General features: G+C 35.9%; 1 protein-coding gene across 2 annotated transcripts in view; it reads left to right on the top strand.

The window, feature by feature from the left end:
• Window positions 1–17,166, top strand: part of LOC110379607 (monocarboxylate transporter 3) — a 57,002-nt gene that overhangs the window by 20,465 nt on the left and 19,371 nt on the right. For both annotated transcript variants that reach the window (XM_021339341.3, XM_021339340.3), the window contains exons 2-3: window positions 12,033–12,380; window positions 15,678–15,850. In XM_021339341.3, coding sequence (XP_021195016.3) covers window positions 15,727–15,850 — 124 coding nt within the window. In that variant the 5' untranslated portion in view covers window positions 12,033–12,380; window positions 15,678–15,726. The remainder of the gene's footprint in view (window positions 1–12,032; window positions 12,381–15,677; window positions 15,851–17,166) is intronic.

The following is a 17,166-nucleotide window of genomic DNA, read 5'->3' as shown; positions in this document are numbered from 1 at the left end:
TTGAGAATTTAATGAAATAAGGTAATAATTATAATGATTAATATTCAAAGCGCTAACCAATCAATGATTCCCTGAGCCCTCATTCAAAATGTAGATTGTTGTGTTGGAATTCCTCTAATCTGCCAAACCCAGCCGTTAGTTACGGCCCTTATCCGCACTAATGTACATAATTAATTGCACAATGTTGTAATCATGTTGACAAGGTCTCCGACATGTGAGAGATCAATTATTATTTATTTATTTATACATTGCGTGACCGTAATAATGATAATCGACACGAATGTTTTACATCACATAAGTTTAAAGCTAATAGTTAGCTCTCTGACATTAAAGTGTTAATCTTCGTATTCTGTTTAAGGCAACAAATAATAATCAGTTCCAATCATTCGAAATGTCAGCGAAAAACGGGGCCTTCCAAACAATACGTGTAATTCCCATTGCGTCTTTTTCACGCGCTCGTAATTATCACATGTCATCAGAATAATTGCCGGCCATCGGTCCGATGAGTTCGCAATCACGCGATAATAAGGAAAAACCAAACGCCATTATAATTAATGTGTTTGCTAACACTCGTTTAACTTAATTAAACGACTTTGAAAGTGTGAGCAACAAAAACAGTAACTATTAAGCTATCCGAGGAGCTTTTTGTTAATTAAGGTTCAAAGAACTCGCTAAATCTGAAGGCAGTTAACTGCAATTAGGCTTACCTGGTCGCTTACAGTTAATTTTGTATGCACCGCTGTTACCATGATCATTTAGATGTTAATTTGGAACATTGTTGTAAGTTCCTCAAGTCTATTAGACGCAGCCCTTAACTGTTGGTGGACTTTAAGTGTTTCTTCTTTATGAAAGTGGATGGGTTTCCGAGATAGCGCGGTTAACAAACAACAATTAACTTTAAATAGCTTCTTTGTTATGTACCGTGGTTAAGATCCATAACAAATCTGTTACAAAGTATACTCAAAAGTTTTGAACTTTATTATACCGTAGTTAATATTTAGGATTGCCATCAAGGGTTCAGGGAAGTTTAAATTAAAATATTTTTAGTAACAATTTTGGGATATACCTTTTTTACCTAGTTAAGATATTTTATGGCACCCCTGTTATCGTAATAGAACATTATCATTGAAGTGTCACTTAGTCCTAATAAGCCGGCGTCTTTAATGAACCGCGCAGAAGTAACGAGTTGATAAAGTTTTAGTGCATTAGCTACCAAGTTTAATAACATGAAAACCTAGCCTCACCTCGCGGCCCCAAATCGACCTTTCGCCTTTATATTAAAACTTTAAATTATCAATTATCCTCCGAACCGTTTTAATTTAAATCATTATAAAGTCAAACCAGCATTTTATTTACACCTAAATGTAAATGGTTTCCGAGGAAATGTTCAATTGATTTTCCTTTCAGGCAAATTGATTTTTGAAGTTCCTTTTGAATTAAATTGCTATAATTGAGTTGAAGTCTCCTTTCGTCACTCTTTTGAAGAAACTAAATTGATTAATATTAAGTTTGTGAATATAAAAATTACTTTTAAAGTGAAAACATTTGTATATGATAACTAAGTATATTTCAATGCACAAAACTCTTCACCCATTCAGGAATAAATTGTAAAACAATTTTAAAAGATATTCTGCATTCTATGAATATTTTCTTTGAAAAATACCTGTACTCGAACAATAATGTCAACAAAAATGAAACATTACAGCATTTAAACAAGTCACGGTGTCTGAACATAGAACAGAATAAAATGGTTCTGTTCTCCTCGGGTCGGGAGGACATAATAAAAAATATATATACGACTTCCTTTACGTTAAACCTCACACTTAAAGAGGGTTCTATTTATACAGAAAAATACGAGTATGGGTCCGTTATTATCTGAGCTTGTCATCTGGTGTCATGTTATCTCGGGATCCCATACTTCTTCACGGCATCACAAATCTTTGTACCTACTTCGTTCATTGTTAGTTATTGCTATCAGTGTTTTGAGCCTATTTCAAAGCCGTGTAAACTATGTTTTCATCGATAACCAAACTTCTTTTTATTGCTGTTAGCTCTATTGGTTCGCTTTACTTTTTTCTTTCATTCGAAATTGGAACGTAGACTTAGAGGAAAAAATCAAATTAAAACTTTCTTTTTGGCCAGAACGTAGCAATCAGTTGGGTGAGTTTAGAACTTTGTAGTGTTAGTTTAATTGAAACCACTAAAAGAGGCTTCAAAACTGAGGCCACTGTAAATTGAGACAAAGTTCAGATTCAGATTAAAGACAGACACGTGGAACATTTCTACAATTATATTGACACAGTGCAACAGGAAGAAGAAACTATTAGAATATTTTTTTATAAGCTAATATTTAATTCAGCAATCAAGGCAAAAAAGTTCTTCTATACAAATAAAAAATAATAAAAGGTCGGCATTCTAGACAAACAGTGATGCGTAGGAGTCGTCAGCGAGACATTGTGTTCCGGAGGCGTGGCCAGCCCCGCCCGTCATTCAAATATCAGCCATTGTACACTTTTATAGGAGCAATCCTCGACTTGTTATGTCGAGAGCTTCCTACGTACAACTATGAAATATATTACTGGACATAATAACACGAAAGGGGCGGTTAGAATACCCGCACACTGAAAACTTTTGGTCTGCCGATAGTTTGTTTGGGCTCATAAATCAGTATCAAGATGAATGGTAGTTTGCACATTCCATGATCCGGTATTTAACCACTATTTGACGCACTGACAACTTTGATTGAAACCAAGATTTTCTTTTAAAATTGCGTAATCCTTGTCCGTGTGAGAGGAGGCCTGTACCCAGCAGTGGGACGATAAAAAGGCTGTAACTAACCTTCAGGTCAACTAACGGCCGACTATTTAGTTTGCAGTGTGCAGGGTATTCTTAATGTGACTGCCTGGAGCAGTATCCGCTATAAAAAAGCTTGAGACGTGACCACGATTCCATGGAAATGTCCACTGCATTGAAAATTGTTGGGGAGCCGTTTGAATGCAGATACTGAATTTTGAAGCGCTATTGTTGGATTGCCTTTAAGAATTGCTCTAGTATTATTGTACGTTTTAAATTGCATGATATATTATAGAACCATGTTAGTGTATTGAATACAGCTTTACACATCTCGAAACATACATATATACTTCGTATTGTATTCTGTATGGATTACCGCATGAGACCATTTATTGGTATAACATTTACGGTATTCGGTTAAACTGTTATGCGGTTTCAGATTCCTCAGTTTGTCAATTAGCTGTGGGATTAATGAAAATCCGTTATGTTTCGTATGCAAGGCAGTCATCAAATGGGATTATACTCGTATAGAAATTATAACATAACGAGAGACAGAATATAAAACGCTATGATATTAAATGGTTCACCCGTTTCTCCAATTTTGCAATTGACCTATCCTCAAATTTTACTACATTTTATATCGCACAAAACAAATACCACTCAGATAAATATTCTGGAACAAATGCATCCAAACAGCGTAAAACCCGTTGCCATAATGTACCGCAACATAATTTATAGGCGACAACCTAACTCAACAGTCTGTGAACGCCATATGCTAAAATATATACGAATTCCCATTCATTTTTAACATTTATTTGTAGATTGGCTTGAAAATAACTGCATACATCGACTGAATTTATTGTCAGCATTTCTATAACGCTAGTTTTCAATCACCGGTTGCTTTTGAGGTAGCTTTTAGCTACAATTCCGATAAGTGATTCTTGTTTAGTTTATTTAATAAGCCTGTCTTGTAAGCAACCAATAAATATTTCCTCATAAATTATTACACAATTAAAGAGTAGGCAATGGTTGTTAAATAAAATCTGTTTTAATAATAACAATTTAACCCTTCACTATTGCTTAACAACCCTAAAACAACCTTCTCTAAGTATTAACACTTCAAATAAACAGACTCTTCATGTCACATATGTATCATTTTCATATTCACAGGGTTAAACGCTTCTATAAACTACAGGACATATCGGCAACTAATTCTGAGCGATACTACTTAAACTTTCTGAGTGCTAAAAGGCTTAAAACTGCTAGTTATTTAAGAGACATGCTACACGGGTCGGTGTTCTAAACTTGAGTTTTAACTGTGGTACAAACTTACGTGAGAGCTCATAATTGTGTTTACTAAGTTCGTAGACTTATAAACTTTCAACTGTTTCGGACAGGTTTCAGATATCCTAACTGTGCCTTTATGTAAGCTCTTAGGAACTTACAATATGACCTTCGTACTAGGTTACTCGCTTGTTGTTGTGCAGGAAAATATAGAAATCTGAATTCGAAAATAGAAGAAGGTATGAAGGTATGCTTATGAAAATGTATTTGCTTTTTATCTACCTACGCGCTAATCACAGGATCTCCTGGAACTATTTGATAATTATTTTCGTAATATCGGGATGGCCTATCTCTATATTTTATGCGGGTGTGTGAAGAAATTACCTCGAGAAGAGGGTGGAATCATTGGGAACAGCTAGTTTTATATGTGTTTGCATAAGGCTTGAAAAAGGTCACAAAGACTTGATATCATTTATCGTATCTTTTACATTCTGCTCTTTCTTACAGAAAAGCAATAATTTAGCTTTTATTCATCACCATAAAACCACATGGACTTTTACTGTTCCCAAAATGGATGGCAGAAAAAGCTATTCGGAAGTAGTATTGTGCATATTTTTGCCAACCGAGCTAAAACAGACTCGTAAACCCACAATCAAATGGGCATAAAGTCACGTGAAATTCCAGAATGCTCAGTACTATTCAAGTGAATAACTTCGAAGTTGGGACAATCGCGTTTGTTCTTACTATGCGGAACATAAACGGTTGATAGTGTAACATATAAACTGGCTTTATGAGCTTAATTCTGCATTTAGATGTGTTAGTGTGTTATCTCTTCTCAGTTCATGTACAACGGCTATAATATGCACATGTACCTATACATGGTATGTATTTTTATGATACAAGTATCTATTCTCATAAGTTTTTAATATTTTTCCATGAATATGAAGCTACCATAGTGTTCATTGAGGAATGACTCTTTTAGTACGACTAGTAACTTCCTTTCTTAGTCTGTTCGATATTATGTTCATTTTGAATAAACTTGTTAAATAAAATTGATCAAACTTTAACCACTGATGAAAGAACAAAGGGGTAGTAACAAGACTATCAGAACTAAGCAACTCTAAAGAACTGAACATTATTAAGACTATCAAAACTAGGCAACTCTAAAGAACTGAACATAAGTCATAAAGAACTTTACGTCTTAACTTTAATACTTAAAATAAACTGGCAATTTGAAATGCAGTAGTTGGTGCATCAGAACTCGTTACATCGACTTCGCGAATAGTTTGGTTGTTAATCGAATTAGGCTCGCAGAACTTTGCCTGATCTTACTCCGTGTAACAGAAAGTAACTACACTCTTTTGCAAAAAAAACGGGCACCTATGCGAAATCTTAGTTTTAAGGACTTTACGTGTATTTCAAAGGGTTTTAATGATTGTAGTATGTTTCTAGCATCAAAAGAGTTAGCCGAGCATGCGTGAGAGTGTATTCTAAATTTGAATTTTGTACAATTGCTAAGATATTGGTTCAACCTTGTTTTGGACTAATTGCTGGCAGAAAGTTCGTCGGTGTTTTGAAAAGTTTTTGAAGTGATTTTCAGGAAAATGAGAATGCAGTTTTAATTAATGATTAATGTACTTTTTTGTTAGATCAAACATTTTTGAAAAACTATGCGTATTTGATAAAATTTTCACCTGCTCTAAATGGGCTATACTGATGATTGATGGCAATGTTAAGAGTTTCGGTATTTTAGTGTAAAGCATTCTATTGTTTAGATATTGTACCCACGTGTTTTAAAATATGGCTTTTTCATAAATAAACACTATTTAGAAGAGTATCAGTACCGTTGGCTGCGATAAAACCAATTTAAAGTAAGCAGTGCCCATCACAACTCGTCTCCTATAGGACTTTGACATTTTTTAAAGTCTTGAAATTCTTTAAAATACAGAAAATAGCGCATAGACTGTGAGCACGAGGTCTTAAGGTCTCGTAATTACTGATTTTTAAACAACCCCGTCTCTTAGGAAACTCCGTAGACCTCTGAAGATCTATGAGTCTGAGCGTTCAAATAGCGTGTTTTCATCCCACGGATATTTTATTAAATAAACTTGCCTACACCGAGATTTTCTGACATCTGCAGCACTTTCCTGCTTAAATCATAACAATAATTGGCTAGCTGCTCATTTCTTAAGAAACATACGTTTGGCCAATAATTTTGAATTCTTGACTCCGTTTCAGCTAAATCATCGTTTAGCAACTCGATACCTATGGAGTTACCGAGAGCTGCAACGCGGCAATAATTTGACTTTTTAGATGGCTTAAACCCTCCTCATCATTTTTCATGTGGTTAATTTTAACATTTATCACAAAATTTGGTATTTTTTAAATGTCAAAGTCCGATAGGAGACGGGTTGTGATCGGCACAGCTTACTTTAATTTTGTTTTGTCGCAGCCAAAGGTACTAATAGTCTTTTAAATAGTGTTTATTTATGAAAAAGCCATATTTTAAAACACGTGGGTACAATGTCTAAACAATAGAACGCTTTACACTAAAATACCGAAACTCTTAACATTGCCATCATTCATCAGTATAGCCCATTTAGAGCAGGTGAAAATTTTATCAAATACGCATAGTTTTTCAAAAATGTTTGATCTAACAAAAAAGTACATTAATCATTAATTAAAACTGCATTCTCATTTTCCTGAAAATCACTTCAAAAACTTTTCAAAACACCGACGAACTTTCTGCCAGCAATTAGTCCAAAACAAGGTTTAACCATTTTCTTAGCAATTGTACAAAATTCAAATTTAGAATACACTCTCATGCATGCTCGGCTAACTCTTTTGATGCTAGAAACATACTACAATCATTAAAACCCTTTGAAATACACGTAAAGTCCTTAAAACTAAGATTTCGCATAGGTGCCCGTTTTTTTTGCAAAAGAGTTTATAACGCAAACATTACATACAAGTTGCGTAAATAGGCAATGTGCCAAAGTTATAGCCTGACTGACACTAGCTTTCTGCTGAATCCCTTTGTTGAGAATAAGTAGATGAAAAGCTTTCTTATACATACAAGACATTAAAGCAAGAACAAACACAAGTAGTTATCAAAGTATAACAATCTGGATACTTATAGACAAAAATATATCAATAAGTAAGCCAACAAACTTAGGTACACATTACATGTAAAACAGCCGTTGATCGTAGTAAAAGTCCACCATATTGGATTTAATCAGCAGTAACGAGAGACCAAAGCCACATCGTTGCCCGGCTCCACCTCAACACTATGGATTAAAGTGTTATATCCGCTGAATTTCCGTCCGTCCAACAATGTTGATCTATTTAGAGGCCTACTTTGAATACCAATAGACACCAAATTATTCGGGGTTGGGTGTGAACACGTATTTTATAACTGACAAACCGCGGTGTATGAACTTTAACTAGACGAACATTTGCCAACCATGCTTATGACGCTCGTGACTGAGATCAGCCGAATACAGATAGATACAGAAAATGTGAACTTCCAGCTTATCGCCGTTGGAAATGCTGAGGCGCGAATGTTAGTTGCTGCACCATACGTAATTCTCTTAGTCTTTAAGCGGCATGCAACTGATTTTAGCCGTATGCATCTGTCCGAAACCCTGAAAATAAACCTTTAGAAAAATATGTACCTATCGTGTTTGTTTTAAGTCTGATGTAAGTATGCTGACTCTACATATGAAATATAATCAAAAGCACTTCAACACAAACAATCATCAAACAATGCTTGTTAATAAGAGAACAAAAACCAAGTTGTTCAAAGACAAAACTGAACAACGAACAGTACTTTTCAACTCACTCTGAAAATAAAATATGAATTGAATGTACACTGCAATAAAACGTAGCCTTTGCATCAATTACTGTTTGTATCGGATTTTCTCCCTGCTATCTCAAATGATTGTTCACTGAGCCAACCGTTTACCGCTTGGATAAAAATAACATGTAGATGCTTACGTATGGAATAAAACCTAGCCCTCTTTTGGCTCCGTTGTAATCCAACAACAGAGATAAACTGAGCATAAGTGACGTCATAAGGCTTGGCCGCGTTATGCAAATGTCTTGGATTACATTGTCATTTTCTTCGAGACAGCTTTCTGGTACGGAAGTGCAATTTAAATTATACGAGAAACTTAATTACTATTGAAAGTTGGGACATGTTGTTTAAACATGTACTCAAATAATCTAGTCATTTGATTTTGGCCAGTTAGCACCTAATATTGTTTTTATATAATCCCTAAGGATAAAAATATTGAAAAATTGACAAGTGTTTTCTATTGTGACGAAAAACATCAATTAATTTACTTACTTACGATCCAAAATTATGGTTCAATTTAAAGTGTTTTCAAACTAATAACAAACAGCAGTTTCTATTCATAATAGTTATTGTTGTTTATTTATGAAGACAGTTATGAACTTATCGGTCAGTAATTCGACAGTAAACTAGCTATCCCTATCGTTTATTGCGTCTGTTATGTTTAATAATCATAAATTTGGCCATAACGAGCAATATTACATATTAATCTAAGAGATACATACGTTTATTAGAGAGCTGCGCAAACGCACAGCGCAATGTTATGACTGGATATATCTATTTTATGCGAGGATTCTGCTATAATTGAATATCTTATTTAATGTCCATATCATGAGCAAATTCTTAGCAGTAAGTGCTTTTGGAACATAAATATAAAATGGAGTTTCCCCGAAACACTCTATCGTATTGATTTATATAATATAACTTTGTAAGCTTGTTCTAGTAATAATATGAGATGTTTATTAAGCTAAACATAACATGAAATCCTGAATCTATTATCAGATTTCAAGCAAAATCAATACGGGCAATTAAACTGTTTCACGAGTAGTCAATAAAAATCAAGTTCTACATAAAACTGAACGAAAATTGATTCTCAACCATCTATTTACTGAAGTTTCATATTACCAGATCAGTTTTTAATACTAACTAATAATACTTACTACTCTTTGTAAACTTAAAAGGGTAAAAATAAAAACACCATCCTCGTCTAAATAAGTTTGTTAAGAACTCCGCAAACCCAATGTTAAAACTCCTGTCTTAACTTTTTATTTGCGAACTCTTTTCATGGTGCAGAAAAACTTTCCACAAGACGAGCGTTCGGGGACAAATCCTCACGCAAAAAGTGTCACCGTACAGCGACAGAAGTGTCCCAGTTTTATCATAAAAAGTAATACTTCATCAAGACAGTTGACAACTGGAATATCTCTTGTTCTTGTTAATCTGTGGTCCCATTAAGGAACGTCTTGTGAATAGAATGGCGTCCACAAATCATACAAACTATTAAGGTTAACGAGGCAAGCATTTGAATGAAGCATGGTGACCAATTATTATTATAGAGGGCTAGGGAAAAAGCTAAGCGTACATTGGCATGCGTGACGTCACGACGGCGCCGTGGCTGCCGTGAATAATGGGCTTCCATAAATTAATCTTACGTCCAGATGTCTTGAAACGAGACCTGCAGGCGTTCCGTACCTAAAGATTAATAGTTACAACATTGTGCAAACACATTAAATAGGTTATTTATATTTCTGCGACATTTTCATCAGCACAATATCATGAACACAAAGCATTCATTACCTCATTATTTAATCAGCAGCTATTATTAAATATTTGCAGAAACTTACATTGCACTCGTCGTGTTTTAATTACCCAACAATGTTTCCGCTCATAATGTCCAAAGTTGTTACTAAAATATTTAAACAGTGAATTAACTTGTTATGTACCGTTAAACAAGGAGAAAATGCAAACGACATTGATAATTATTCCTTTTAGAAGGAATTCCGCAGCTGCGGAATATTTAAATAAGCTCTTAAAGAATGCTTCCGTGCAATGAGTATTCATAGAATCCGGCGCGAATGAAATTGCTTTTGCATTAGTGCATCTGTTGCGGAACAGGGTGATACACTCGTATTCAGATAGGTCAGTGCGATCCTTTAAGAAAAAAGTCTGTCGGAGAGAATTCTTAAGATAAAGTAAGTAGATAGTTTAGTTACAGACAAAAATAAATCTTTCAGAATTTTATCTTGAGATAATGTTTATTACTCATGGTAAGACACCTATTGAAATGTATAACGAACAGCCTATATTGTTAGTTAGATATTTTTATTTACATTAGAGTTCCTACATTCTTTTCATAATGTACACGGGTATGAATTCATTTTGTTTCTTTCCTCAACATTTTCTTATAAATCTCTGTTTGGCGTCCTCTTGAGGCTTTCATTTTGTATTCATTCAATGTAGGTCTCAAAGGAAGACAGCTCTTACTTAGCTGTTAGGTACTCCTTTATTTTTTGTTACGACGTTTGACTTCCATTGAGCTATTTTCGTCTCATATTTCTGAAGGAGGAAAGCGACAAAATAAGGAAGTTTATACTTCTCAGAGAATTGCACAAATTACCTTATTAAAATGACGCTTTTGGATAGAAATCTCAGCGTACAGTTTGCATACATTTGAGGCACTATTGGGCAAGACAGCGTAGGGCGTCAGCGGCGAAAATATATTCATGAATCGGTCCACAGAATTTAGCGTCGCGATGAGATGCCGCCCGCAGAAGAAGTGTGAACTCACCTTTAAAATACCTTCGTACCTGCCATACCGGCGACGTTCAACGGGAAAATTTTACAATATTAAAATACCTAATGCATTATGCTCGTACTTTAAAGTAAGCAATATTGAGCAAAGTCTATATACTGTAGCTAAGTATGGAAGAATCTTATAAGAAGGTTGGATTTTCTTTAAGTTTACGATCGAGTTTATGATGATGTTAAAATTCTAATTCAAAAACTTTGAGAACTTGTAAATAAATTATAACGAGTAATTCCAATTCATGATAAAAACTCCTGTCAAAATAAAGATTACCTAGTGCCTTCATATTTTAGGTACATAAGGTCCTTATAAAAGCTGATTTTCCAGCAGTGCATTTGTAGTATGTAGCTGGAAAATCGGCTTAGGATTACAGAAGCAGGTACCTACTAGACAAATGTAAGCTTGGATACAGCTCTACCGATACACAGCTATTACTATTCCGTTAACCACTATCGGCTCTTTGTCTTAAATAAAGACATCTCTAAATTCTATTCTGATAACTTCAATAACTTGCTAATGTTTCAGCTGATATAACAATAATATGTATACTGACTTGCATCTAAATATGTGTTCATATGCACTTATTTGAAGCAAATTCCGTGTCGATAAATGTGGGAACCATCGCTGCTCGTGTTACCGTGCGGTTACGATCACACTCAATCGCCTCTCGCGCCGCGCCACATTGAATGCAAATTATACTTCAAATAACTACCGCAGCCTACTCCGCCCCGGCACGTATACCGACCACCATACATTACATTCAAATTTTAGACACACACGTGAGAAAATAAACGCCTCATCAACACTTTTACATCGAAACATACAACGCGAAACGTAAGCTGCTATTCCCTGACTAAGCGTCTATGAATAACACATTCATTTAAGAACATTCTGAATAATAAAACCCCTTTTCAGTTTCATAAAGTGTCAGACGGCAAACAGGTCCTTACGTTTTTTATTTTAATCTAAAAGCCAAAACCTACTGACTCATTCATCACGGTATCTCGCGGCTGTGAGGAATTTTGCACAGACGCCCTTCCCAGCGCCGCGGATAAAATGAGCTTTCGCAAAATTCAACAGCGATCAAAATCCAGCAAAAGCCACGTTAGGCCGAGGCTATATTATTCAAACCACATTTATGTGTTTATCTTTCTAACCAAATGCACAAAGATACCGCATTCATATCTCCAAAGAGAATAAAGCATTGCCACCCTTATAATACAAAAGTATCTACGTAGAACAGAACAAAGCATACGATACATTATAATAATCCAAGTGCTTTTCTGTCTTTTACAGATATGTCGGAGGCAGGCGTGTCGTCAGATAATCATCCCTAAACAAGAATGCCGAAAAGTGAGAGGACGCTTTAAAATGTGTGCGTGAACGTGTATGTTAAATTGAAACTTTAAAATAAAAGCGTGAAAAAGTATGCCAAAGACAAAAACTTGTAGTGTTGGGAAGTGCGCGCAGTGAGAATCGTTTCGTAGGCAGAGTATGCAACAGACAAGCGCTTGATTAAAGCGGCTGTGGGATGCGGAGGCGTGGCGTGTGACGCGCGGCCAGCGAGCGGCACGCAGCGTGGCGGATGCGGCGCGCCAGCGTCTACAGTGTGAGCGAGGGCCTGGAGCGGTGCGCCTGTGCTAGGTACGCAATACACTACATACATATGAGTTAGTCTTTCCCTAACCAACGTACTAAAAATGAATACAATTTTCATCAGTCTACCTCTGAGAGATTTTTTTTTTACCCAGAATAGAATATAATGAATGAATCTATCAAATACATCGAACTCCGCGTTTCCTTGCTCCAAGCTGAAGAGGGTTAAAGACACTTTTATGAGTCTTGTTATACAACTAAGTAACTAAACGGTCGTAGACGTCCCATACATAACCGAAGTTTGCAGAGAACCAATTAGAATTTAAGATCTTATCAGGTTTACTAATTGAAAGAAAGAAAATAAGGACTGGTGTTTAATGAAATAATTAATTTCAGAAAACAACAGCCGAATTATTTCGAGCAAACGTTCTCTCAAATTTCGTCAAACATTAAAACCCATATTCACTTTCCGACATTGTCACAATATACGCATAATTTCGGTACATCAGGCAACAATCCCCACATTTGCATCAGAGGCGGGCGGTATTTATTTTAATGTATCTACCTTTCGAAATATGCCGCGTATACATTTAAACACATTACAATTAAATGTAGCTCCATTAAAATGTACTTTACTGTAAGATAACGAATTGACTTCTGGTTTTATTGTCGCTGTTTATATCGTTTAAAGTTCGCCGAACTTTTAGTGAACGAGTGTTTACTTTCACATAAATACTTGACACATTCGAATTTAAAAGCTCTATTTATATTATTGTTGTATTGTACGTGAGCTCCAATAGTTGAGTATTTCTATTAGCTCAGCTCAGACTTCAAAAGGGTAGAATCTTCCCCAGTGTGGTCACGTCCCAAAACTGTTTGCGCTTTGTGGTTAGCCTTTATTAAGCCATACAGAGCCACGTATAAGGTCTTATCTTGCCTGCTTCATTGGAAAGCTGGTGCAAGCCGTTATCCGTATCTTAATTGTCAGGTTATCCGGGATTCCTGGCGAACGCTCTAATTATCCGGTACGGACGTGTTTTAAAATTATTTAACGTTTAATCTCACTCCAGTTGGTAATGATTCATTAAATTGAGCACGTTTTATCAATGGCGTCTGACGATGTTGTAATTACTGTCAATACAGCTCAATAGAACTGGCGGCCATTTTAAAAGACGATATAATGGTATCTTCGCGTTGAACGTTGAGTGTTGTAAGTATAATATTTTATTTGAACGATAGTCATTTGTAACAATGTGATGAAGTGTAATTGATGATACATGAGTCAGCTTTTATTGTCATATACATAGGTACATTTCGTGGGTATCTACACTACATCCATGTACAAATACCTAAGATTACGAAGATATTTTTGCGTCTCACTGTTATCTCATGTCTCACCCGTATCACTTCGTTAATTGTTATCCATGCAGCTACCTACAACTGTAATTTGGTGGATACATATTCCACCAAATTACAGTTGGTAAAAGACCGTAATGGATATCTTTTTTATTTCGAACAGTATTTTCAACGCCACATTTTATAACTGAAATTCACGCATTCAGATGCGTATTTTAATATTTCCATAAAGTAAATAAATAAACGTTACCATTATTGTCAAAAGTGGACTCACAGGCTTATTTTCATTGAAAAATAATAAAGAAACGATACTGTCAGTTCATAAATTAACGTATATTTCGAAACATCTTCGTGTATCGAATATTCTGGCGGCATTTCGCTTCCCCTGTTTTATTTCCATGAGTGATGTTGGCGTAAATTTCTGAAAATATTGTTATCGATAAACTCGACGTGCGACCACCGGTATGTGAGGAAAATGCTGAAGTTTCCCCGGAACCGCGTACGTGCGATGCCAACTTTATACCGACGTCTGCGCGTGTGACTTTTATTTCTAAAAAGGCTCTGTAACTGCCAACGTCTCAGTGATGAATTACTCAACACCAAATGAGAGAAGAATATTAATTTGAAAACCATTGTAAACACTCAGATAAAATAATTAATTTTGAGAACATTTGTCTACTTATTTACATAGTATTAAATGAAGATTACAAAATTAATTTTAGGCAAATTGAAAATGCAAATTAATTTAATGAATATTTTGAGTCAGTATCCAATTATTTGGATGCAATTTTTTAAATATTTTTATTTATAGTAAGTGTATATATTAGGTAATAAGTTAGTTGTATGTTGTATATATATTTATTATTAAGTTATTGTAAAAAGTTATTTGTAAATAAATGATTCATTATTTGGAAAATAATTGTTATGTTCGTATTTTTATTTGAAGCTATTGTATCAGAATCAAGGCTTACTAACGATGCAGCGATCATTAAAATAACGAAGTGTTGTTCTTCAACCGTTGATTGGTCAAGTACCTTGTCGATATTATTTTTAAAACGTGACCAGTTTTTATAATACAATAAGAAGATTCACTAAAGAAACACGTGCACATTGAGTATGAAATCCGCTGTTTTGCGACGTAACATTATTTTTCTTTCATTTTTATAACCCGCTGGAGAAAGCCAGCCTAATATACCGCCTATTTTTAGTAACCGCAGTTTAACAAATAGGTAGAAAGGTAGATAAAAAAATATTTATGAATAGGTAGGACTACCTGTAGTACTGCGTATTGCAGCGGGTATTAGTGCTAACCGCGCGAAGGTAAACTTTTATGACCTGCGGACCGCGATGTGTTTTTAGTTTTCATGTCCCTATGCAAATTGCAAATATTCCTGGTAGATAAGTATGGTGGTTTTACATGTTGGTCTCTCCCAACTTAGGCTCTATACGATATCATCCCAGAATTATTTTTGCGTGACCCCAGCACTAGCTACTAACGGTGTACCTACTCCCAAAACAATTGATCGATGCCAGATATCGAAAGATTCTATCATATTGATCGATTCGATCAATCTATCTTACCATCGATGGATGGTCAATCGATAAGTCCATTGACACACTAGGCCGGCAATACACTGGCCACTTGAAGCAGTCAGGGGCGACAGCTTCAAGCTGTCGACTGCACAACGGAATGCAGAGTTCTATGGACGCACATACACGAACCGCTCGAGCAGTTGCAAATGATTCGGGCGATCGACCGCTTGAAGCTGTTGACTGCTTCAAGCGGTCCATGTATTGCCGGCCTAAAGTACTCTACTGCCATCGCTAGGCCGTATACAGAAAGAAAGCTGGAAGGAGCTGAAATTTATAAGCGCTGTGCTGGAAAATATATAAACACGCGCCGATAAGCGCTTATAACTTTCCAGTTTCTTCCAGCTTTCATTCTGTATACGGCCTTAAACAGGAGTTATAGTGTATTGATGTTTACAGGTAGCGCGGGCGCGGGTGCGGGTGCGGGTGCGGGTGCCATGGCCGGCTGATGGAGCCGGGCTGGTGGTCGCCGTCGCCGTCGGCCTCGCCGCCGCCGCCGCCCCGCGCCCCGCCGCCGCGCTGCCGCTGCCGACAACCCTTCTCTACCAGCTACACTTGCTTGCCACATTATGGTATGTATGATTAGCTGGTTTGTTTCGAAAATCCTTCTCAAAGTTTAGCTTGCAATCGGCAGCATGTAAGCTAAACTTTAAGAAGGATGTATCGCCCTCCACCACCCGTCTAAATTATTTAAAATACTTGAGCGATTTTTTTTTGCTTGACTTCTTCTTGCCTGGGGTGGACAGACTACTTATTCGCAATCGGATTTTTGTGTACCTAAATAGATACCTACATCATAGGTAGGTACTGTGAATTACCAGTTACAAAAAGGAAGTAGGTAAACAGAATAATGTATAAGCACTTAAATGTCATCTATATCTTCCTGTCATTTGAAAATCCCATAATCCGATATCCTACTTATTTATTCCATGTGTACAATTCTTCCTGGTCAAAACATTAATGCTGTTATCCCCATAAGCACACAAAAACATAAATCCTTAGTCTTTTTTGAAGATTCACAATCTCCGCGGCATAAGCCAGGCAAGGAAAACACATAGTGACGGGAACACGTTGAAAAAACCCTCCCGAATTTATTTCCCGACAACAAACGGTCAACACAATTTTATTCTAACGAATGTATGGTTCCTCCGGCGGATGCGAAGCACTTAGCCGCCTCGCTACTTCTGCTATCCTTACATTTAAAAGATCTTTTTCGAGTTGTTTTGTCTCACAAAAAGATTTATGTTGAATACAGTGAAACGTCGCGTCGCAGCGAACTTACTCTTTGGCACGTACACTTTTGACGATTCGAAGCACACAATCTAATTCCTTAGGGCAACGATAATTGAATAACTTTTGTCTGCCAATCATTGAGGCGGTATCTTTTGTGTAAAGCCGTTTTAATTCAGACAGAAATAACAAAACAAAAGATCAATTTGCAGATTTTATTTTAAAACAGTTAAACGCTTTCGAACATAATTTTTGGTTTGTATTTTAGCTGTGCTTCTAGTCGTGGTTTTATTCTGGAGAGTAACATTTCCAAATATTTTCCTAACATCGTGAAACGGGTTTAATAAAACATTTCCAACAATATCAGAGTAAGCGAATTTGGCTTTTATTTTTATTGCTAGTTTAATATTAACAATTTGTTACACTCGCCCGTACTAACCTCAGGCAATTTGTATCGAGTTCGCATAAACTGAGATTGTTAAGAGGTAAAGCGTCTTATAATAATACATTTATTACTATCGTTTCGATAAGCATTGTTTTATTTCTCTTTATTGTGTTTTTTGTTACTCAAACGTTGCTAAGACTTGCTTATTTTGCTTGGTAGTTCTATTTAAGAACTAAGTTTTTATTACAGTTCTCTTCAACTTTCAGTACAAGT

This window comes from Helicoverpa armigera, chromosome 18 (assembly GCF_030705265.1).
Source record: "Helicoverpa armigera isolate CAAS_96S chromosome 18, ASM3070526v1, whole genome shotgun sequence".
Lineage (NCBI taxonomy): Eukaryota > Metazoa > Arthropoda > Insecta > Lepidoptera > Noctuidae > Helicoverpa > Helicoverpa armigera.
This window is presented reverse-complemented; position numbering and strand designations above follow the sequence as displayed.